The 26,498-nt window shown below is 39.4% G+C and overlaps 1 protein-coding gene across 8 annotated transcripts in view; it reads left to right on the top strand.

Annotated features, from left to right (window-relative positions):
• Positions 1 to 26,498, top strand: part of dgkb (diacylglycerol kinase, beta) — a 788,800-nt gene that overhangs the window by 504,428 nt on the left and 257,874 nt on the right. For all 8 annotated transcript variants that reach the window (XR_006311661.1, XM_043689831.1, XM_043689832.1 and 5 more), the window contains one exon: positions 16,810 to 16,874. Coding sequence is in view for 7 of the 8 variants with exons in the window: in XM_043689831.1 (XP_043545766.1) it covers positions 16,810 to 16,874 (65 nt within the window). In the remaining variant the exon portion in view is untranslated. The remainder of the gene's footprint in view (positions 1 to 16,809; positions 16,875 to 26,498) is intronic.

Below are 26,498 nucleotides of genomic sequence, written 5' to 3' on the forward strand. Positions count from 1 at the left end.
TAAATTATAAAGAAAGGCTGAATAGGCTGGGACTTTTTTCATTGGAGTGTAGGAGGTTGAGAGGAGATCTGATAGAAGTTTATAAAATGATGAGAGGTATAGATGGAACTAATGATAATTCTCTTTTCCCTGGAATGGGGGATTTTAAGACTGAGGGCACAATTTTAATGTGATGGGAGAGAGATTTAAAAAAGACACAAGGCAATTTTTTTTACACAGAGGATGGTTTGCACATGGAATGAACTTCCTGAAGCTGAGGTAGATGTGGATACAATTACAACGTTTATCTTCATTTGGATGAAGATATGTGAATAAGAAAAGTTTGGAGGGAGATTAGAGTGGCGTTGGAAAAGCACAGCAGGTCAGGCAGCATCTGAGGAACAGGAAAATTGACGTTTTGGGCAGGAGCCCTTCATCAGGAATGAGGCTGGGAGCCTCTGGGTGGAGAGATAAATAGGAGGGAGTGGGGCTGGGGAGAAGGTAGCTAAGGGTGCAATAGGTGATGGAGGTGGGGATAAAGGTGATAGGTCGGAGAGGAAGGTGGAGCGGATGGATGGAAAGGAAAATTGGCAGGTAGGACGGGTCATGACGATGATGCTGAGCTGGAAGATTGGAACTGGAATAAGGTGGGGGAAGGGGAAATGAGGAAACTGGTGAAGTCCACATTGATGCCCTGGGGTTGAAGTGTTCTGAGGTGGAAGATGAGGCGTTCTTCCTCCAGGCGTCAGGTGGTGAGGGAGTGACAATGGAGAAGGCCCAGGACCCTCCTCTCCAACCTATCATCCTTATCCCCACCTCCATCCACCTATTGTACTCTTTGCTACCTTCTCCCCAGTCCCACCCACCTCCCATTTATCTCTCCACCCCGGAGACTCTCAGCCTCATTGCTGATGAAGGGCTCCTGCCTGAAATGTTGATTTTCCTGCTCCTCGGATGTTGCCTGACCTGCTGTGCTTTTCCAGCACCACTCTAATCTTGACTCGGATCTCCAGCATCTGCAGTCCTCACTTTCACAAAGTTTGGAAGGATATGGGCCGGAACAGGCAGATGGGACTAGTTTAGTTTAGGATTGCATTTGGCATGAACTAGTTGGACTGAAGGGTCTGTTTCCGTACTGTATGAATCTATGATTGCCCACATTCATCAGTGATCATGCTTACTGTTCTTTTTTATACTTGGCCTCTTGTACAAGTGCAGTAGGACTGGGAGGCAGTTGGAAAACAGACCTGTTTAGAGACAAAAAAGAAACTGCAGATGGAATCCAATGTAGACAAACTGGAGACTGAGAGAACACAGCAAGCCAGGCAGCATCAGGAGGTGAAGAAGTCGACATTTTGGGTTGAGACTCTTCATCAGGATTGACTCTCTACACTAACTTGGTGTATGCTCGTGTATGCATAACTGATCTTAATAAAGATTTCAAAGAAGAACAGTGCTAATACTCAGATAATGCACTAACTCTGTTGTGAGTCTTTTCATGCAATCCATGGACATGGGAGGTTTAGATTAGATTCCCTACAGTGTGGAAACAGGCCCTTCAGCCCAACAAGTCCACACCGACCCTCTGAAGAGTTACCCACTCAGACACATTTTCCTCTGATTAATGTACCTAACACTATGGGCAATTTAGCATGGCCAATCCACCTGACCTGCACATCTTTGGACTGTGGGAGGAAACCAGAGCAGCCAGAGGAAACCCATGCAGACACAGGGAGGATGTGCAAACTCCACACAGTCAGTTGCTCAAGGCTGGAATCGAACCTAGGACCCTGGTGCTGTGAGGCAGCAGTGCTAACCACTGAGCCATCATGCTGCCCAGATGTTGTTGAAGCAGAATCTGATATGGTGACCTGCCTTCCTTGGGAATCACCTCGGTCATTCTGAAGCAGCTCATATTGTCTCATGCATTTCTGGACATGCTGATGTGAATCAGACAATTCTTTAATATTCAGGTCAATTTGGGGAACATTTTCAAGTTTTCTGATAAGTCTAATTACAAATCTACAGTGATATCATCTGTTTTCATGAGGTTTGGTAGTTTAAGTGCATCCATTGTGACCATTAGGTTAGCTGCTGTATATCTAATTTTAGTCATAGTCTTGGATTTTTATTGAAAGACATGCAATCTTATAAGTGCACAATGGTTTTTGCCACATCATCTCCAGTGGTTTCTGGTCAATCTGTACCAAAAAATGTGTTGTGAATAGATAGATTATGAAAATGTGTGGATTCAAAATTAAAGCCAAATTTCCAGTTTAGTGGTTGAGTTGTTGAGCTATGTTAGAGAGAGCTTTTGAATCAATTGTAGTTGACTTACCTTTTGGCATACATATGCTGCCAAAAGATTTCTGTAAGGCATATATCTTCAGCATAATTGTCTCCATAGCATTGTGTGATGATATGTGCCTTTAAGAAGGAGTTATTCTGCCCTGTTCCTCTTGAAGAGAGGTGTTATAAACCAAAGTGTCTTCTCCATGGAAAGCAGAGCAAATAACTTTTTTTAAAAACTGTAGACAAAAGAAGCATGAGTAGGTGCAGTCTGGCTCACACAGGCCCAGGGTTTTAGTTTTGCTTTCAGTCATTGAAGTTTGGGATGTGGAGTTGAAGCTATTAGATACAGCTGTCTCCTGCTGCAAAAAGCTTGAATTCTCTTTCATTGCGAACTTCATTCCGTTTGTGTTCCTTCTCCTGGACTGGAGGGAGGTAGCAAGTAAGGAAAATTTGTTCTGCTGAATTTGCTTTTGCCAAGGGTGTGTTTATGGGATGCTGCTATATTGGAACAATTGGTGTGTGATAGTTAAGTAATCTGTCATTTTGTTAAGTATTTCAACAGAGTTAAAGTTATGCCAATTCCTCCAATTTTGTTTGTGTTTTAACTGTAGGAATGAAGTATGTTTTGCTTAAAGCCTAGTTGTTTGACCAATCGCATCATCTGGAACGCAGCACCTTACTCTTGACTTTATGATAAAAGTTTGGGTCTAGGCTATCTCATTGATATGTTTTGAAGAGGTTTAGTCTGTTCCATAACAATTCTAAAGTGGTATGTTTAATGTTTCTGATAGTGACTGTTTCAGTGCTTCAGAGAGGCACCGGTGATCTTTGTGCCAGATGAATAGCACATCCTTTGTCAGTAATTCTCAAAGTGATGGAGACTTTTGAGAAAAATCAGGAATGTATAATGGCAACAAGTAAAGAGATCCAAACATCTCCAAAGATTACCCTTGTTCTGAGGAGTTGGTATGTTTTTGGTGTTTATTTTACACGAATCAATGCATATATCCACACTGGGATAACAAGAATCCTCAAAGCTGATCCGTGACATGTTGACATGACATTTCTGACTGTTGCACATTAATCATTCTTTATGCATCAACAAGTGTGGATTATGGTCTTACTTTGTTCTGCAGGAATATCAGCAACAATATAAATGCATCCTGGTACAGTGGATGTAAAGTGGTTCATGTCAGCTTGAAAAAATTCTTTACGAGCCTAAAGGGGAAATGCCAAACTAAAATTGTTTGAATTGGGTAGAAAATGTACTGTGTTCTTGTGATGCCTTATTTTGCATGTGCACATTTCAGAATTAGCTCTTCGAAAGTTGGTATTTTGTAAGGGCATTATTTCAAAATTGTATTTGGGTACAGTAGATCAAGATGTATCCTCAAAGATCTAATCTTCTCTATTACCCATATCGTTGAGTTACACAGGTCTAAGTGTTCCTGCGCACTTTTAATGATTCCATCATGCTCTATCTTATCTAGTTCAATCCTCACTTTGCCTTAAAAGTACACACTGCATTTACATGTTGAGTCAATAAACAAGCTTGTGTTCTCCTTTGAGTATTATGTTGCAGCTCCTTTGAAATTTAACAAACGTTCTGAATATTACAATGTTATGAAATAAACTGAAGTTATAAGCGAAGTTTCTGAGCTTGATTGTTATCTGACTTCTGACTGGTGTTAGGTCCTGGAAGGCTGGTACAGCTGAATTGCCAGACCAAAAGCACCTACGATAAAGTCTGTGATCAGTATCCAGGCTGACTAATTCTGCATGCACTCCAGCACTACTGATCCTGCACATGGAATTGGTGACCTGTTGCATGATGATAGTTTTAGATTTGTAGGTTTCATCCAGACTTTCAACATCTGGGGATATATGGTTTCTAAAATTCACAGGTAGTAATTTGGCACTTAGCAGCAGGTTTTTGACACTATAAGTCTTTGGTTTGTCTAGAAAGCTTCCATGAGGGTGCAGATGATCACCAGTCAACAATTCTCTTTGTCAGATCCAGTATGAAAAATCACACATGGGACTCTATTCTCTGTATCTTCTAACAAATGATCTATAGATCTTTGTCTACATTGCACAAATTCTAATCAATGAACATAAAAATTTAATCTGACTGTGAATTGGTTTTCTAATACGGTCCATAGAATCTTTTTGCTCTTGAGTAGGTTTGTATAGACCTTTGGTACCATTTGCTGAGCAAATATTAATGTCTTGTTTTATTGCCTCTGATATACTTGAATCGAGAAGCCATAGCTCTGAATGCTGTTAAGAATATTAAATTCTGTGAGGAGGTCTGCTGGGTTTCAGTTTTAACTTGGGAATTTTGTGGATGTTCTGACAATGTTCCTTAGATCTTTGCTTTCAATCCAATACATGATTTGAACACTTACCTTTCTCTAGTGAACTAAATTAGGAAATTGTCTATCACCTGTAAGGAATAAAGGCATTGAGTCTCATGAAGTTTAAGACTGTGTTCCACCTGGGATTAACTTTATATAGTGATCATTTGATGGTCAGGGATTATTTAATTCTGTGGATTAGTTTATTTAGAATATATAATTCATTACAAGTTATGAAGCAGTCATTACAACCAATTACCTAATCTCTATGAGTATTAGTTTCAGACCATAGTGGACTTACTGCCAGGTCACAGCATTGTGTAAACATGGCACATTGAGTCATCAAAGGGAAACTCTCTTAAAGGCAAGGTATGCACTCCATTGTTGTCATTGATAGATACAGTGGATGTCCCTTCTAATGCTCCAAATGGAAAATGAGTGCACAGAGTTGAAGTGGCCTCCTTTATTAATAATATTTATTCAGATCCACAATTCTTTATCCAAAATGCTCAGGACCAGCTGATTTTTGGAATTCAGAATTTTTTGAATTTCAGAATAAGTCCCAAATTGATGGTGAAACTTTAAAATATCTTACCGGAGGAGCAGGCTGACTGAGTAAAACAGGCCCTGAAACAGATGTGAGACCTGCCAGTGCTGTGCCACGCACCCCCACGTCACATCTTAGAGATACACGTCAAGTGGGTATCAACTTGGGTTAACTGTTTGCATGCGAAACAATCTCGTTAATGAGAAAACAACTTCGCAAAAAAACCTTTTTACTTTGGAGCTTTTCGGATTTCAGGATTTCAGATAAAGGGTTGTCTACCTGTACCTTTATTTAGTGACATTAGATTCTGGCACTGGCACTGCTGCAAAGCAAAACAAAACAGAAAAAAGCCATGTCAAAAGTTGTCTGGTAGCTCATGCACACGACCTTTCTTTGAACTGATCAGTGATATTTGTTTTCAAGCCACAATTGCATTTAAAGGTTTGTTTTCTCAGCTATTGAATATGTTCTGAATATAACTTGTTAACCAAATAGAAATATGAATATCTGCTGCTCTGTACACCTGACTTTTGTGTGTCGTATGTCATGTACATTAAGCAAGTAACTCCAGTTTCCATCAAGCCTGTTTTAATCATTCATGTATACCTGACTGTTTGCATTGGAAAGTGCATGAAAACGTATTTATTAGGATAATTTGTTATTTATGACATAGTTAAGCTTTCACTGTACCAGTGAGGTTAGCATGTGGTCTTAAAGGTCAGATTTTACAAAGGTACATTAAAGATGAAGTGTCTCTTCTATCGACATGTTGCTGATAATTTTCTAGTATGTAGTCAACATATGGAAACACTTATACACTGTTAATTTCAGTTAATTATGGAAGGAAATAAATAGAAGGGAGTACTTCTTGAAAAGGTATTTTGACTCCTTGCAAAATTCATCCTATTAATTCACTACTTCAGTTTTGTAATTCAAGAAATAGTAACAGGCTGAGTCCACTGTTGCCTTTAAGCTGCATGGCTTCATAGCAACCCAGAAGTTCCAGTGCAGTTGAGCACAAGATGGCCGCTTTAAAGAAAATAAAATGGCTGGTGGATTTAAATGTATAATGAAAGAAACACTGGTGTAGGGAACAGCATTCAGAGCCTTTCCATGGCATGTGAGATTATTTCCTCTGTGGATTCCCAGTTGTTTCTGTCCTCTGCTGCATTTTATCCAGTTTTCTGAAAGTTAGCTTCATTAAAATGTTTACTTATTGCTTTGGCCACCAATATTTGCCCTGTTTGCCTTCTGCAGTTGCATCATCCTACTCCTTCTGCACAATGAATTCAGTGAAATGCTACAAATTTCACAGCAAAGAGGTCTGTCTGGAGGAAAAGGTGAACTATATCTTTGATGTAATAGCCATGACCTCACATTCTATGACTACTGAACCTATCAGAACCCAGACTGAAACCTGTTGGATCATATTTTGTTTGTTTTAGTTTTAACAAGGTAATTTATTCTCAATAAAACAAATTACTAGGACAAAAGAAATGACGATAAACTGGAATAACTCAAACTGTTTGTGATACAAATTCAAAATTTTTTAAACACATCGTAAAAGTATAATCCTATTAATCCCAGTGCACTCCTTCACAAATTCCAAAAATGTAGCAACATCCCTTATACAATATTGATACCAAAGAAATAAATCTATTCCAAACATCTCAAAAGACATAAGGTTATTGTGATTTTAATACCTAGGCTGGAAATACTGATAACCTCTTCCTGGAGCTATCATAGACCATATCTTAGACTTACTTAGCTCCATGTAACCACTTGAGGCTTTATGCCAACTCTTCTGATTTGAGACTATCACTAACTCCTTTTGTTATGGTGATGTAGTTTTATTATTTTCTCTCCTTCTCAGAAGCACTGCTGGATACAACAATCTCCATCAAAGTACTTCATAGAACTGCCCCAAGCAAAGTAAAACAAAATTTTAAAATATGTCTCTCCCTTTTAAGCTTTGGGTGTATCTCCTAAACTTAAAAAAAAAACAAAATCTAGAAGTTTCTAATGGACCTTAAAAAGCAATGGTTTAACTTGCTAAGTCTCAAAATATGCTACATTAAACAAAAACCCATTGATGCTGCAAAAGAAGCTCTCACAAACTGTTGTAAAATAAGTCATTGTGGATACAAAAATACTTACAAATTAGTTATTAACTTTGGACCCACAGAAGATCCATATGTCAATAGCCCAAGCTTGAAATATTGAAATATTTATTGAGTCATGGAGTCATACAGCACAGAAGAGGTCTTCAAACCATTGAGTCTATGCCAATCTATCCACACTAATCACACTTTCTCGCACTTGGCCAATGACCTTCAATGTGACATCACAGTTTATATCAAAGAATCTCTACTGAGCATGTGTAAAATAAGCTGTGTCATAGTGATGTCAGAAAAGGATAGAACCAGGACCTGAATCTCAGGCAGGCTTTCCCCTACCACCCTTTCCGTATTGAATTGTTTAATAAAACCTGTTAATGTTCACTGTCCTGACTGCAGATCTGATGTCATTACATGGTAGCATCAATGTAAGGTCACAGGACACTAAAGCAGCAATAAAGAGGAATGGATTCCGCAGAAATGGCTCACACCAGTCTTGGAAATAATCTCCTATTTGAAACAGAAGGGAAAAAAGAACTGTAGTAAGCTTGGAGCGAACATTCTGGGGGCAGTCAGGCAGCGAAATAATTCCTGGAGAATCGCCCTCACCAGAGAACCTCCAAACTTGGTCAGCGCACGGTGAGTGCAAAGGGAGGGTTGTCAGTGCAGTAAAACACTGGGATTCGTTGTCTAGATGAGAGAAATGCAGGTTTTTATTTTGGCTAGGGCAGCATTTATTGCCCACCTCTAGTTGCCCTTGAGAAGGTGGTGGTGAGCTGTCTTCTTGAACTACAGTCTGTGTGCTATAGGTGGACCCACAATGCCCTTAGAGAGGGAGCTTGTAAGCGGGCAATGCAGCAAGCTGTAGAATCACCCAGTTGAATAGTAACTGTTAATTGACTGCAGAGTACAGCTATATGCTGAAATGAGAATTAAATGGGCACACCAAAAGTTACCAGCAGAAGCTATGGAAAAAAATAGTATCGTCACTGCCATTAGTGAACCCAATCTGCCGGATATTTGTCCATGCCATTGATACAGAGTGCCCCCAAGAGATGCCATTTTGGGACGGGAATAGAGATTAAACAGAGATTAAACAGAGATCACAATGGTTTGCCAAATTTCAAGGATTAGAAGGCACTGAGGAGCAGACTGAATTCTTCTTGGAAGATGTACCAGACTCACTGGACAATTTCTGTGACCCAGATTTAACAAACCCATTAGAAACACTTACTCAACTAATAGGATGAATTCAGGTGTGAGGAGATCATGGTGAACAGCAAGAAAACTAATTTTTGGTTGAATGGATCAGACATGTCAGTTCTGTTAAACTCTGTGCTGTGGCTGAGCCAAGCTTTATCCAACCATCATCTATTCAACTCAGAAGCACAGGAGGTAGTAAAGTCTGAAGGGATGGGCAGATGCGAGCTGAAGAGAAGGATCACTGAAACTTTGGTAATGACCACTTCTTTAACAAGCGGAGATGTGTGCATTGAATCATCTTTGTTTAACATATCCAGAAGAAGCTGACTCAGTGAGGTGCTCTTCCTCCAACATAGCAACACGACGGTTGGAGGAAGAGCGCCTCATCTTCCGCCTAGGGACCCTCCAACCACAAGGGATGAACTCAGATTTCTCCAGTTTCCTCATTTCCCCTCCCCCCACCTTGTCTCAGTCAAATCCCTCGAACTCAGCACCGCCTTCCTAACCTGCAATTTTCTTCCTGACCTCTCCGCCCCCACCCCACTCCGGCCTATCACCCTCACCTTGACCTCCTTTCACCTATCGCATTTCCAACGCCCCTCCCCCAAGTCCCTCCTCCCTACCTTTTATCTTAACCTGCTGGACACACTTTCCTCATTCCTGAAGAAGGGCTTATGCCCGAAATGTCGATTCTCCTGTTCCTTGGATGCTGCCTGACCCTCTGCACGAGATATTGCCCAGGTTATGAGCCCCGTCAATATTCTGACAATAGTACTGAAGCCAGGCTCTTTCAATATAGCTGTAATGCTGGAATCTACCCACCAATATGGAAAATTGCCAAGGTATGATTTACATGTGAAAAATCAAGACACATCCAACCCAGCCAACTTAATGCCTCATCAGTCTACTTTTGATCACCAGCAAAGTAATAAAAGGAGTTGTCAAGAAGTACCTGTTCAGCAATAACCTGTTCAATGACCCTCCGTTTGGTTTCTGTCAGGGTCACTCAGCTCCTGACATCATTACAGCCTTGGTTCAAACATGGGCAAAATGGATGAACTCCAAAGGTGAGTGTTTCAAATAATGCTGCTTTTCACTGAGTGTGATATTAAAGAGCCCTAGTAAAACTGAAGTCAATAGGAATCTGAGAAAACTCTCCAGTGGTTGGAATCACAACTCAAAGCTGGTTGTGGTTACTATATGTCATTCTCCTTCGATCCAGGACATCACTACAAAAGTTCCTTAGACCAGTAACTTAGACCACTATCTTTATCAATGCGTAATCAATGGATTTCCCTGCAATCTAAGACCAGAAGTAGAGATATTTACTGAAAATTGCACAATGTTCAGTGTCATTTGTGATTACTTTGATATTGAAACAGTTCATATCCAAATTCTGCAAAATCTGAGCAATATCCAAGCTTGGGCTGACAAGTCCAAAGTAACCTATGCACAAACAAGTGCCAGGCAACATCCATCTCCAACAATTGAGAATCTAATCATTACCCTTGACATTCAGTGACAATACCATTTGCTAAATTCCTGCTATCAACATTCAGGGGATTGACATTAATCAGAAATTGAACTGGACCAGCTCTGTAAAGACTATAGATGTTCAAGTTGGGAAAATTATGTGAGATGGCCAGTGAGGGACTTTCTGACATTGAGAGTAAAATATTCCACCACCTGCAAGCTTCCCTCCAGGCTATGCTGCATCCTGACTTGGAAATATCTTGTCATTCCTTCACTGTTGATGAGTCAAAGTCCTGAAATTAATTCTGTGACAATATTGTGCATCTATCGACAACAAATGGGATGCAGCAGTTAAGAAAGCAACTCACAGCATCATCATCTTAAGGGATGGGCAATAAATACTGGTCCAGCCAGTGAAGCACGTGATCTATAAATGACTAAAAGCAACTTCATTTTTTTGTTTAAGTCTTCGGTTTGTAGAACCACTTCCATCTTGCTAATTGCTGTTGTAGTCCAAGTTTAACATAATAAGATTGAGAGAATGCATATTCCTTTGGAGTTCCTGTAACAATGCATGAAGTAGGTGAAGAGGACCAATTTATGAGGTTTCACGTTGTCAACAACCATTGCTGGTTCTTTTGCAAATAGAGATTAGTGCTCTCTCTATTTCACAAATATGTGGCTTGAATGGACCATGTATTATAACGCAACTGAAAAACGTTCAACGGTATCACCATTTTACTTATAGCTCACTCTAGTTTCTAGGGGATAGTATCCATAACCACTTTGCACAGATTTGAGAAGTCACAAGAGGTTGCCTTCATCTTTGATTAAGCTATCAATGCAAATTATTCACTTTGCCAGTAAAAGCTAATGACGCACATACCTATAGCTGTCAAGGGCATTGTAACCTCTTGAATTTTCACCCTTTGCTGACATAAACTATGGATACCATTATCTGAGCTGCAATGCCTTCTGAATTTGATTGGCACCAAATTTTAAACTTTGTTTAATGTTATGTATCGATTTGGAAATATTACTGCAGATTATGGTAGTAACTGAAGGGAATCAAAGCGAGGAACTGCTATTTAGTCTAAAAGTGCAATGCGATTTTGAATAATAATAATCATACAATAGGATGAAATCTACAATAGGAAATGAGAACATACAACATTACAGTGCAGTCCAGGCCCTTTGGCTTTCGATGTTGCACTGACCTGTGGCACCAATCCACAGCCTATCTATCCTACACTATTCCATTTTCATGCGTATGTTTATCCAGTGGCCTTTTAAATGCCATTAAAGTTGGTGAGTCTACTACTGTTGGAGGCAGTGCATCCACGCCCCTATTATCTCTGAGTAGAGAAACTACCTCTGACCTCTGTTCTACATCTATCACCCCTCAATTTGAAACTATGTCCCCTCATGCTAGCCATCAACATCCGAGGAAAAAGGTTCTCACTGTCCACCCTATCTAACCCTCTGATTATCTTATATGTCTCAATTAAGTCACCTCTCAACCTTCTTCTCTCTAACGAAAACAGCCTCAAGTCCCTCAGCCTTTCCTCGTTCGAGCTTCCCTCCATATCAGGCAACATCCTAGTAGATTTCCCCTACACACGTCCCAAAGCTTGCGCATCCTTCCTATAATGCAGCAACCAGAACTATACGCAATACTTCAAGTGCCACTTTACCAGAGTTTTGTACATCAGCAGCATGACCTTGTGGCTGCAAAACTCAATCCCTCTAACAATAAAAGCTAACACACCGTATGCCTTCTTAACAACCCTATCAAACTGGGTCGCAACTTTCAGGGATATCTGTACATGGACACCAAGATCTCTCTGCTCATCTACACTGTCAAGAATCTTACCCAAGCCCAGTACTCTTCATTCCAGTTGTTCCTTCCAAAGTGAATCGCCTCACATTTTTCGACATTAAACTCTATTTGCCACCTCTCAGCCCAGCTCTTCAGCTTATCTATGTCCCTCTATAATCTGCAACATCCTTCATTGCTATCCACTGACCTTAGTGTCTTCAGCAAATTTACTAACACATCCTTCCATGCCCTCATCTAGCTCATTCATAAAAATGACAAACAGCAGTGTCCCCAGAACAGATCTGTGTGGTGCACCACTAGTAACTGATCTCCAAGATGAACATGTCTCATCAACCACCACCCTCTGTCTTCTTACAGCTAGCCAATTTCTGATCCAATCTGCTAAATCACCCTCATTCCTATGTTTCCGTAATTTGTGCAACAGCTTACCATGGGAAACCATATCAAATGCCTTACTGAAATCCATATACACCACATCAACTGCTTTACTCCCATTCACTTGTTTGGTCACTATCTCAAAGAACTCAATAAGGTTTGTGAGGCACAACCTACCCTTCACAAAAACCATGTTGACTATCCTGACTCAACTTATTCCTCTCCAGATGATTATAAATCCTATCTCTTATAACATTTTCCAACACTTTACTCACAACTGAAGTGAGGCTCACTGGTCTATAATTACCAGAGTTGTCTTTATAGACCAATGAGCCTTACTTCCTTTGTGAGTAACATCCAATTAGATCTGGGTGCTCAACTCACAATTTAGGTAGCTTTTTTTTGTTGATTATATTGATGAGATCTTTCATGTATTCTTATTCCTATAGAATTCCAAAATGTTTGCAGTTCTGATGGATATAAATCATGTCAGTGAGAAGAAATATATTTATCATAGTTTCAAGCCAAACATTTAGAACAGTTTGTTTGTCAGTCTCTCATTTAACATCATATCAGACTACATTTTGTCTTCAATACACTTTTTAGCTTCCAGTTTGTGTAATGCATTCTGCACCTATACATTGTTTGACCAGATTTATGAAATTAAAATGTACCTACGTGTAATTACAAAAGTTAAAAATTTGGTAGGAGCAAACAGGAATTGATTGGATTCATCCATGTTTCTGTGTGATATGTCCAAAGCTTGTATTTTGAAATACAAATGTATTTTAGAGACCAAGTTATTGTCACCTAAAAGCTATTCTTTCTCACCTAATCTGTCTCAGCAATTTGTAAAAAACAAATTAGGAGATTTATGTTTTAGAATTATACCTTCTAAGAAAATGTTGCCTCATGTTCACTGGTCAATAAAGGTTATTATAAGACGCACAAGATATATAGAGACTGATTTTCTTCTGTCTATTGCCCCTTTAAAACTTAACCTGAAAGTTCTGCGCAGCAGAAATTAGAGTAGATTAGATTCCCTACAGTGTGGAAACAGGCCATTTTGAGTCATAGAATCGTAGAGATGTACAACACGGAAACAGACCTTTCAGTACAACTTGTCCATGCCTTCCAGATATCCCAACCCAATGTAGTCCCACCTGCCAGCACCTGGCCCTTATCCCTCCAAACCCTTCCTATTCATATACCCATCTGAATGCCTTTTAAATGTTGCAATTGTACCAGCCTCCACCACATCCTCTGGCAGCTCATTCCATACATGTACCACCTTTTGCATGAAAAAGTTGCCCCTTATGTCTCTTTTATATCTTTCCCCTCTCACCCTAAACCTATGCCCTCTAGTTCTGGACTAACCGACACAGGGAAAAGACTTTGTCTATTCATCCTATCCATGCCTCTCATGATTTTATAAACCTTTATAAGGTCACCCCTCAACCTCCAACACTCCAAAGAAAACAGCCCCAGCCTATTAGAACCTGTCCCTATAGCTCAAATCCTGGCAACATCCTTGTAAATCTTTTCTGAACTTTTTCAAGTTTCACAAAATCTTTCTGATAGGAAGGAGACCAGAATTGCACACAATATTCAAATAGCGGCCTAACCAATGTCCTGTACAGCCGCAACATGACCTCCCAACTCCTGTACTCAATACTCTGACCAATAAATGAAAGCATACCAAACGCCTTCTTCACTATCCTATCTACCTGCGACTCCACTTTCAAGGAGCTGTGAACCTGCACTCCAAGGTCTCTTTGTTCAGCAACACTCCCTAGGACCTTATCATTAAGTGTATATGTCCTGCTAAGATTTGCTTTCCCAAAATACAGCACCTCACATTTATCTAAATTAAACTCCATCTGCCACTTCTCAGCCCATTGGCCCATCTGATCAAGATGCCATTGTAATCTGAGGTAACTTTCTTCACTGTCCAAGACACCTCCAATTTTGATTTCATCTCTTATGCTCACATCCAAATCATTTATATAAATGATGAAAAGTAGTGGACCCAGCACTGATCTTTGTGGCACTCCACTGGTCACAGGCCTCCAGTCTGAAAAACAACCCTCCATGAACACTCTCTAGTCTTCTACCTTTGAGCCAGTTCTGCATCCAAATGGCTAGTTCTCCCTGTATTCCATGAGTTGACCCAACAAGTCTACACCGACCATCCAAAGAGTAACCTACCCAGACCCATTTCCTTACACATACCCCTGACTAATGCACCTAACACTATGAGCAATTTAGCATGGCCAATTCACCTAACCTGCACATCTTTGGACTGTGCGAAGAAACCGTAGCGCACACACACAGGGAGAATTTGCAAACTCCCCACAGACAGTCGCCTGAGGCACCTGATTCCCTGGTGCTGTGGGGCAATAGTGCAAACCACTGAGCCACTGTGCTGCCCCGGTAGAGACTAGTTATGTAAGGTGACTATGTTCTTTACACTTACAGTCAATTTCCAGAGCACTATGCTGTGTCACAAGAGTACCTCAATTTAAACTAATGTAGGCATGGAAACAAAGCACTCGCTCACAGTCTGGATCCTCTGCAAAAAACCAAGCTGTGAAGATTGTGGTCCCTCTTTTCCATTTGGAAGATGTGAAAAAGGTTGTCAGAAACAACCTGGAAGCTCCTAAAAGACTAGTTGTGAATTATAATTGGCCAGCAAGTAGGAGGAGTGGTGCTTGAGGCATTTCATTATAATAACCATCAGAAAATTCCAGAAAAGAGACAACTGGAATGTCCTGCTGTAAGACAACAGTAATAGATATGTTCACTTGCTGACTCAAACTTTCCCATTTCCAGGAGTATTTAAATTCCCCTAAGACAGGCTAGGAAATAAGCTTTAAGTTTGATTGCATATCGGGTTGATGCAGCAATGCACTGCTTGACTTTATCCTGGAGGTTGTGGTGGTGGAGAGGGGCACTGGTTTGGCACAGAGAGGGTCATGTATGAGTGTGAAGAAGTCACTGGATGGGGGTGAAGAGAGAGAAGCAAGTCTAAAGATTTTTTTTTGCCAATACCTGGTTGCAATAACTTGAAAACACCTGACTTTAATTCAGAAATAAGCTGAGAACATGTTGTGCTGAAGTGCTAAAATAGGAGCTGTATTTCAGCACAGAAACTTGTGTGTAGTTCCCAGCAATGGTGTTGTCACACATGTACTTGCTAAAAGAGACATTTCGGCTTCCAAGCTGCATGTGATAATGTTGACCTTCCTATACCAGGTACACTTTAACATTAACCATTTTGCACCCATTTTTATGTGACTATAACTTTTAGGTTAAACAACACAACAAATAGGAGCTGTTGTAGACCATATGGCTGACTGTGCCTGTTCCACCATTCCGTGGCAATTTGGGTGAATATCTGCCTTAACTCCACTTCTCCACCTGCTCCTCATTTCCCATGATTCTCCAAAAGAGCATTATTATGAGAATGATTTTATTATTATTATGAGCAATATTATAATATTAAGAGAATATTATGTATATTCAATAATGAAGCAAACATTCTGGGGTAGGCAATTCACCTTGATTGAAGAAATCACTCCTCCTTCTAAATAAATGCTATACCTGCAACGCAACTTTCATTCTAAAGGGGTTCTTATACAAATACTCCCAAGTCTTTCTTTCTTTAAAAGTTTCACATTTTTAAAACTATTTTTTTCTTAGCACCAAAATACCTTGTTCTACTTTATCTTCAACTTTGCATCCACTCATTGAACCTGTCAAATCACTTTGCTACATCTTTCTATCCTCCTCACATTAATTTCCTATCTACCTTTGTATCATCTTTAAATTTGGATGCTATACCCTCAATCACTTCTAAGTCATTATTATAGATTATTAATACCAAGGCCTTATACTTGTGGAACTTCACTGTTGACCTGAAAATGCCCTTCTTATCATTATCTGCTTCCAGTCTATCAAACAATCCTCTGCCCATTCTAATATACCACCCCAATTCTTTGAGCTCTTATTTTGCGTATTAATCTTTGTGTGGCAAATTATTGAGTGCCTTTTTAAATATAATTATTCTACATCTAGTGATTTCCCATTGGCTACTATTTGCAGACTTTAAATATGTAGGTAAAATCAATTTCCCTTTTGTGAAAATGACATTGACTCTGTTCAATCATACTTAAGTTATTCTAAGTGGATTGTTTAAGACTTGCTTAAAAGCAATTTCCAGCATTTTCCCAAAGACCTTTTTTTTTAAATATTAGGTAATTTGCTTGTAGTTATCTATCTTTCTTTCCTTTCTTGAGTGACAGTGTCATATTCACTAACTTCCGATCCACTGGGACTATTCTAGAAACTAGGAAGTTATTATAATCATCTTTGTTGTTATAACGTAAAGAACTCTACAAAGCAAAAATAGAACACTGGTTTACAACGTGCAGTTCAGTTTATTGAGTAATTCAGTGATTTACAGATAGTCATGAAATGCATCTCAGATAGTGCTGCAAAATGGAAAAGATGAATCAACAACCGACTTTACATTTACCCAGTTTGCTTTTCCATCATGAAAAATGTATTGTATTCATGTCTGTATTATTTGTAGTTACAGTTTTTTTCCTTTGTTTTTGTTTTTAGGATGCATCAATAGCCCATAGATTCCACATTATGCGAGAAAAACATCCCGAAAAGTTCAACAGTAGGTAAGATATCATTCTCAACGTTTTGTAATAAAGGATTAATACTAAAATGAGCTATGTGACAATCATGTTTGTAGATTCAATCTGTAGATCTGTTTGCTTTGCAAAACAGCAAAACTACTTTTTGTGTAATTATCTAGCTATTTTAGTAACATCATATCTAAATCTTTTCTATAAACTCTGAGGGTGGTTTTAATTTGCTTAGAGCTAAAAAATGCATTGCACACCTGTACAATGGAAACTATTATGGTACAAGATAAATTATTCTTTTGCATTGTTTAAGGATAATATCCTTGTAAATATGCACATTTTTATGCCTCAGCTGCTGGCAATTGGATTTTTCAATACAGATGCACTTTCTTTGCCATTTGCTGGAGCTAACTTGAAATAAAATACACAGGTTTCCTGGTCAGCTCAATTTCATTACTAACCATAGTTTGAGAAGCATGTTCATGCATATTCAAAGAGTAGCCTGGTTCTGGAATTGGAAAATTGAGATTATAACGGAGATTAAGGGATGCAGATATTTAAATTGAAGTCGCAGAATAGGAACCCTCTTCAAGCCCCCAAAAAGACCATGCAGTTTTTGCAGATACAGCAACCCATTGATAACGCTTACTAATGCTGAAGGTAAGTGAATTAAGAAGCTCCAAGCAAAAATGAATGTAAAGGAAGCCACTCATGCAGGCATGTTTTATTCAATTCTGCAGGCAAGTGAAAGTAACAATTCATTGTGATTCCTGATGCAGAGGTGGGACTGAAAATGTGAGGATAGTTTTCCTTGTTAACATTCCAGGGCTCTATTACTGTAACCCTGCATTATGTGCATGGATCTGGAGATAAGCTTTAGGTTATAGATGACTATTCATGTCACTAGTTTTCTCCAGCCCTATGCTATATACCAGCTTCTGGTGTTATTGCAGCAGATGGCAAAACATTGCAGCTAACTCTTGCAGCCAAGTATCCTTTGAAAACAGTTCTCCACGGAAGATGTCAGAACACAGATATGCTTGGTGACATCTTGGCAGACGCAATCATTCACACTATGCTTGCTGCTGATCTTCCTGGAGTGCTTTCTTATATGCAGTGAAAACACACCATACTGTAAGTACTTCTAAAGAACTATCCAGCGTGAAATGTCAGCTTTGGTGACCTCAGTTGACAGTTGGAGTCTCTGCATTCAAAACGTAGGATCTATGCATCCCATCTTGGTGAAGGTGTACCATGAGTTGTTAAGAACACCAACCCTGTGAATCTCTGTGTATCATCACCTTTTGTAGAGGGGTTGTCAAAAATGAAATAAAAGATATTGCAAAGTATTTTAAGTGGAGCCTTACAAAACATCTTTTCAAATGTCTCTAGAATTATTCTAGCTTACTGTATTCTACATAATATCCAGATGAAGGAAAGATTTCTGTTTCTGGAAGTTGATAGAGATGATGATGACAATAGTGAGACAGCAGTGGCCAGTTTCTCCCTTAAATCAATGATGTAAAAGTGGAAGAGCTTGTTTAACTCTCCATATTGAAACGTATTTCCTTAAAGAAATGCAGATGACAACAAAAGCAAGACACTACATTGATAAAAACACAAGAAACTGATACTGCATAATAAGAACGATGCTTACCTTTAAAAAACTTGTAATTATATACCATATTTAATATATTGAAAGATCAAAGGAGCATTATCAAACATTGGATAAGGAGACATTACAACAGATACCTAAACTTTGAAAAAAATAGGTTTGTTCTGTGCAGCATTTCAGAAGTAGAGAAGGAGCTAGTTACACTGAGACAAGTTGGAGACTCTCTTGGAAGTGTTCTCTGCAGCTTTGGAGCACGTTAAAAGAAAATCCACTCCACATGAGAATTTGCAGCTGTGACTATGGTCATGGTTGTCACATTCCAGTAGTTCCTGACTAAAATGATCAACAGGAGACAAGATCACTTGAAGGTGATGAATATATAATATAGCCGATCCAAGGCTCAGTTTTCCATTATTGTTTAGAATCCCACCTCAGCAAGAACTTCCGCAACCTCACTGCTTCAGGACTCTCCACTTGGTCTAAATCATGCTCTTTGAGTTCTTAATACAATTTGAATATATATTCTAGTCTTTCAGCTGTTAAAACACCCATATATGTAGTTCTGAATCTAACAATCTTTACTGCTATTGACCTCAAACTTTCAACTTTTAATGTCATTGCAACTTATACTCTCCAAAACAATAGATCTTTCTTTTTAATTATCATTCAATTTCCCTTCCATTGTAATGGTCATCCATTCAGTGTTGATATCTGTTTGACAAAGATGATTGTTACCAAATTGTTACATTGGACGTCAAATGGTTGCCTGAAGAGAGAGACTTTTCGGGCTAATTTTACAAAATGTGTTCCTGTGCACAGCCTTGCTGACCAGGAATGCATAGCATGAAATATATGGTGCAATATCTACAACTTTGCATCCATTAATCCTAATGGGTGAAAAATCTTGGGGAACATGTCCTCAAATTCATAAAATGAAACTGATGTAGTTTTGTATTTTTGTGTTAACAACTTTGAAAAATAGCTTCTTTCAAATTTAACGTTCATGCTCTCATTCATTTGTCAGAAATGCTGTTATATCCTGGTGCTGTGATTTGGAATTAATCCACATTGAAACTGCTCTTTCTTACTTTTTATCACGCTCTCGCTTAGACTTAAATTTGTGGACCTTGAAGGCTCAATTGCCAGAACACACAGACTGCATGTGTCCCGTGGGCCTTTGTTTGGACTCCTGCCTTTATTAATACTCTACTTAATTACTGAGAGAACCTGTTCTGACTGCATATGAGCAAAAGAACTGTGAACTTCCAACATGCTGTTAAGTGTTATATAAATATGGTATGATAGAGAGATATATATTGCAACTTTTTTATAATTGAAAGTGCTGAGAAATTATGAATATTCGTTAATTGTTGCAAAGGTGTAGTTTTTCTGTGGGTATCACTTCTATTGAGGCAGTGGAGTAGATGACAATATCCGCTAATAGTTTACAACATATGCTGTAATGCAATGTTGATTAAAAACAACTGTTCAATGTCCAACTTCTCCATGAGAACTTCCAATTTTAAGCTGACATATTACAAATGAAAACAATATGCAATATTATTCAGTGATGGTAGATTATGGCTTTTAATTTGTAAGTGTTAAAGACCTCTGGTTCATAGGCACCTAAGGCTATAAGCAAGGTATAGAAAAACTTCCTTCATCAGTAAAAATTGTTTGGAAATGTCTTCTTACCTTTTACCTTGTTGCTTCTTGAATATCAACATAATAATTTATCCATGTGACGTGTTTCAACTAACTGTACATCTTTTAGGTTTGACTGCATTTGTTGATTGTCAATTTTTTTTTCAAATAAAAGCACAAGTCTGGGATATATGAAATCAAGATGGTAGAACAGAGTCAGACCATGACAAGATTTAATAATAGAGACAGGGTTTTTAAAATTAATGTATTGAGGGATTTGAAGCATTGTAAGTCATTGATGATGAAATTATGAATGAATGAAACAAACAGCAATATTTGTGTCCTGATATGGTTGACATACCTGAGATAGTGGTCACTTAATTTAGTATTACTGACCAGTTTGCTGGATTGCCAGTATCACATTGTGTTATTTTCCCAAATACCATGTCAGCGATGTGACAGGTAATGGCCCACATGCAGCGAGTATCTTTTTTAGGGCTAATTACAAATAATGACAAGTATATCTTTTGACTTCATGAGCATGTATGCTGCCTAGATGCAGTGTCCAGTGGCAAGCAGGGACACCTGTATTCCAGGTAGAGTAACTTCCTGCACTCCTCCCCAATCTCCACCTTCCTATAGCCACTGCTCGAGGATGCCTTTTGGAGTAATTGCTCCTTGTCAGTGTTATTCAGTAAGCTGTGACCATTCTTTTATTTCATTTTTTAAATTTCAGACACTAGCATCCAGACACAAAACACAAAATCCTACTAAAAACGTGGGATAAAATATGCATTCGAGACTTTGAACAAATTGGAATGTGAGCAGTAGGATACAAACAAAGAGAGCATTCACTTCAAGTTAACAATTGCATGTAAAAAGATTTCAGTGATAGATTGCAGAGATTGGAGTCACAATGGACAACTGTAACAGTGAACTTTGTAATGGAGAAGATGTAAGGTGTATAATTCAAATCTAGTTTACATAAAATGGAGATACTTGGGTATATTTATTGAAAATTTTGTTTGTGTAGATTTACTTCTAAGCATTTTGAAAGCTAATGCCTCCAAATAAACCTGTTGGACTATAACCTGATGTTGAGTGATTTTTAACTTTGTCCTCCCCAGTGAAACACTGGCTCCTGCAAATCATTACTTCTAATCTGTTGTTCTGTTTTGTATAGCTCCTTTGTCACAGTTTGTTAAAAAAGTTAGCAATTGATGCTTCTGGTAGTGACCAGCTGAGTAGAAAGGAGCTCCATCTTTCATTATTCCATTAATTGGAACTGAGTGATGTCATGTGGGTTAGCAGATTAGCTGCTATAGATCTTATCCAGTGTAAGGCAAATTCAAATTGATTTTAATCCCTGAGAGAAAGGGCTTTAACAGCTGAGCATGTTATCTAAATGGCCATCCATGTTCAATATCCTACATAATACTTGATTTTCTAAGATTGTTGATATAAGATTCATTGGAAAAAGTTGAATCATGCAGGAATAGTAAGTGAAACTCTTGCACTTATTTTTTAAGCGTATTTCCAAACTCCCAATAAATGAAGAAAAGCTATAATTTTTGAGACAGCATAAGTCCTGACCCAGAAATGTGAGGTGGATCTGTTTTGATGATCAATGGGATTTGAAGTCCTATTTTGTTGCCAGCGGTCAATGAAGTGGCAGTCTGCCCCCAAGAGCAATCAAAGAGTTGACACCTAAGCAGGCACAGCAGTGTGACAGCTGGTGGTGACCACAGGAAGGGCTGCCTCTGGGAAATGAGGGCACATTGGTAGCTGGTACACTCAATGTAGCAGGAGTCTGATAAGTAGGATCCAGCAATTGGAGGTTTGGGTTATGGATCTCGGTGAACAGATGGCACTGTTGCTGCAGAGCTGATAATGCTACCAGAGACACGTCTCCTTAAAACCAAACAGTGTCCAAAAAGGAGGTCCTCCTAACCCATAGAACCCACTTGATTTAACTGGCCGGTCTCCCACAAGGTGGCAAATGACTCCAACTCGAGCAAAATGCGCTGAAACAGAAAGTGACCCTTCATTTTGCCACTTACGTAGCATGCAATTCAGGCTGGTGCCCATCTACCCTCTTTCTAACTGCTTAAGACATCAGATATGTCACCTCACATCTTTCTGCTCATTTTTTTCAGCCTCTCCCTTCGAATCTGTCTCCACACAGCTGATGAAAGTCTTTTATTTATTATTTATTCATGGGATGTGGGAATTGCTGGCAAGGCTATAATTTATTATCTTCTCCAGTCACCCTGAGAAAGGTGCAATCTTGAGCATCTGGAGTCCTTGAGGTGTTTGGCACCCATAGTGCTGTAAGGAAGGAGTTCCAGGATATTGACCCAGTGACAATGAAGGAACAGTGATACAGTCGGTTGATGTGTTCATTTATGTATTACCTTTGACAACCTTGGGAAATTGTAAAGTACCGAACAGCCAATTAAGTACTTTTGAGGGATAGTCATCTTTGTAATGTTATTACCAAACTCGACAAAGTTATCAACACTGTCTCCTCTAAGTAGATGAGGCTAAATTTATTAAAGCTCTGTTTTCGTATTGCTTAGTCCTAAATTACTGCAGTTTTCATTGAGTTGCACACAGTGCATTTATTTATTGGTATTTTTTGCTGCAGAATGAACTGTCTGTTTGATATTTTGTTTTTACCCAATTGTATGGGGCTGGATATCCATTTACATTACTAAACATTGTCATTTTCCAGTCCAGCTCCTTGACCATTCCCTCTTCATTACCTTTTTGAACCTAATATGTTGTTCAACTGAATAAAGGATGAACTGGATTATAGCCAGTGCTGATTCAAATTAGTGGTTCTGCTTAATGAACCAAATTAACAAATCCTGATGCTACTTTGGTTAGCTTTTTGCCCTTTTACAATGCAAACTGAATTTGATCTGCATGAAAGAATAAGAACTTCATCTATTTCTTGTCTTTCTCTGATGAATGTCGGATCTGTGAAACATGCTTAGGTACTGTCAATCCTGTTCCTAAACTGCCCCTAATTTGATACTAATTGGCAATCCAACTCAGAGAAACACTGAGATACGGAAAATGTCACACTGGTTTTGTAAGTGGCTCTTCTTTGAGGTTAAAGCATGAAGTACAGGAATATGACGAAGTTATACTGTCTATCTGGAATATCAAATCCCACAATCCCCATTATATACCAATTGTTATATTATCCATCGTTACTTAACACATTCTCTCTGCAATTTGTGAATACAGGCCCAATAGCTTTCATTTGAGATATTTTATTGCGAAAAAGAGAGTAGTTGGAAATTATTATGCTTCTGGGTCTGCCAAATTTGACCTGGAAATACTAATGTTTTCATGAAGGGAAAAACTCCAATGGGGTAGTCTTTACAAGCCTGTTAAAACAATCTTTGATTCATTCCAATGTTTTTTTTAAAGACAAGTGCTAATCCATTTAAGAAAAATGGGAACAGAAAAGAAGTTTATTTCCTTGACTGTATTTCTTATTCTAGGGTAAATGTAGCATTTCATGCAACATGAAGCAGTCTACAGATATTAATTTGGCTCCCCTGCCTGTGCCAAATTATGATGTTTATCAGCCAAATACATCAAGAGACAGAAATCCATTAACGTCTGGTTTTATGACGACTTTCAGATAAACTCCAACCTAAAATCCCAAGTATTGAAACAGTTGAATTTTTTTGTACTCACATGTAGAGAGATGACGCTGTGTCTAGTTAATTTATCTTAGGCTGAGGCACTGCATTCTCAGACTCCCCTCTTAAAGGGGCATTTCTTTTTATTATTTCATAGGATGTGGGCATTTGTTGCCCAGCCCTAATTTCCTGAGAGAAGGTGCTGGTGAGCTATCTTGTTGAACTGCAGCAGTCCATATGGTGCAGGTGGTCCCACAGTGCTGTTAGAAACAGAATTGCATTATTTGATTTAGCAACAGTGAAGGAAAGGCAAAGTAGTTCCAAGTCAGGATGATATGTGGCTTGTAGTGGAGCTTGCTTTTGTTGATGTTCTTGTAAGTTGTAGTTGTCTTGAAGGGGGAGTCAATGGCTTCGTGATATTATTGCTGGACTGTTAATCCAGAGATCCAGATAACATTCTGGGGACCTGGGTTTGAATCCCGTCATGGCAAATGGTGGAACTTAAATTCAATAAATATCTGGAATTAAGAATCTAATGATGACCATGAATCCTTGTTGATTGTTGGAAAACCCATCTGGTTCATTAATGTCCGTCAGAGAAGGAAATCTGTCATCCTTACCTGGTCTGGCTACATGTAACTCCAGACCCATAGCAATATGGCTGACTCTGAACTGCCCATTGGGCAATTAGGGATGGGCAATAAATCAGTGATGCCCGCATCCCTTGAATGAATAAAGGTCACAGATTTGCCAGTAATTGATGGTGAGACTGCAATGTGTCTTATGTATAACACACAGTTTCCAATTTGTTCTATTGGTTAGAGATCCATTTCCCATGTTTTCTCACCACCATAGTTATCCAGAGTTTGCAGTCAGTGTCTTTGCTAAATACCAGGTGAGTATGGGCTTCCAAGTTCTGGACAATTTTCTTTAATTCTCAGTTTCACATTCAGGTAAATAAATGTCAAATACATACCTTCTTGGTACCAAGCTGTCTCAGGTCAGGTTCTACTGGGATGCAGCCAGGGTTTGCTCCAGGTGCTTCAAGCAAGACAATCTTGTAACAGGGCCTCAAAGGGGTAATGTGCTTCTGACTTGCCTATATATGGAGCCTAACACTCCTTTCTGTCTGAGCTCTGCACACTTTATTTCCATAAAATAGTAGTGTTTACTAATAGTAGACCATTCAGCCCACTGAGTCTGTTTCACCATTAAATGAAAACATGGCAAAGATGCTTCAATATGGTTTTGAGAAGTTGAATAAATAGAGTAGAGTAACCTTTATTTGTCATTTCTACCATATATAACTGATACAGTAAAAACGAGACAGCATTCCTCCAGTACCGAGGGTGCTACATGGACAGCACAAACTACACAATTGTACACCGTATTAAGTGCATAAGAAGTGCAAAACGCACAAGTTACAGAGTAATAGAAGAATGATAAATAATACACAATTTTCTAGCAGCAATTCAAAGTTGTGCAAAGAATTTCAAATGGAAATGAGTCCGATCATACAGTGTTAAGGAGCCTGATGGCTTGGGGGAAGAAACTGTTGTGCAGTCTGGCCGTGAGAGACCGAATGCTCCTGTATCTTCTGCCAGATAGCAGGAGGGAGGAGAGTTTGAATGAGGTGTGTGTGGGGTCTTCCACAATGTTCTTAGCCTTTCGGATGCAGCATGTGGTGTAAATGTCTGTAATGGGGGGAAGAGAGACCCTGATGATCTTCTCAGCTGTCCTCGCTATCCGTTGTAGGGTCTTACAATCTGAGACAATGCAATTCCCAAACCAGGCAGTGATGCAGCCGCTCATGGTACTCTCATTGAACCCTCTGTAGAATGTGGTGAGGATTGGGGGGTGGGAGGTGGGCTTTCCTCAGCCTGCGCAGAAAGTAGAGGCGCTGCTGGGCTTTCTTGGTTATGGAGCTGGTGTTGAGGGGCCATGTGAAATTCTGGGCCAGGTGAAATTCTTCGCCAGGTGTACACCAAGAAATTTGGTGCTCTTCACGGTCTCCACAGGGGAGTCATCGATGTCCATTGGAGAATGGTTGCTCCTTGCCCTTCTGAATTCAACAACCATCATTTCATTTTGTCCACATTTAGAGACAGGTTGTTGGCTCTGTACTAGTCCATTAGCCGTTCCACCTCCTCTCTGTATGCTGAATCATCATTCGTGCTGCTGAGACCCACTACAGTCGTACCATCAGCAAACTTGATGATGTGATTGATGCTGTGCATTGCTGCACAGTCGTGTGTCAGCAGGGTGAACAGCAGTGGACTGAGCACACAGCCCTGGGGAGGCCCTGGTGCTCAGTGTGATGGTGCTGGAGATGCTATTCCCAATCCGGACTGAGTGAGTTCTCCCAGTCAGAAAGTCCAGGATCCAGTTACAAAGGAAGGTATTTGGGCCCAGCAGACTCAGCTTTCCAATCAGGTGTTGACATAGGTGTCCTTCTTCTCCAGGTGAATGAGGGCCAGATGGAGGGTGGTGAAAATGGCATCTTCGGATGAGTGTTTGGGTCAATATGTGAACTGCAGGGTGTCCAGTGAGGGGGTCAGCAGGGTCTTAATATGCCTCATCACAAGTGCGCAACTGCATGGCGTTGAAGTATAATGTGAATAAATGTGAGGTTATCTATTTTGGTCACAAAAACATTAAGTATGCAGGCAGGAGGCTGGAAGAACACAGCAAGCCAGGCAGCATCAGGAGGTGGAGAAGTCAACATTTCGGGTGTAGCCC

This window comes from Chiloscyllium plagiosum, chromosome 5 (genome assembly GCF_004010195.1).
Source record: "Chiloscyllium plagiosum isolate BGI_BamShark_2017 chromosome 5, ASM401019v2, whole genome shotgun sequence".
Classification (NCBI taxonomy): Eukaryota; Metazoa; Chordata; class Chondrichthyes; order Orectolobiformes; family Hemiscylliidae; genus Chiloscyllium; species Chiloscyllium plagiosum.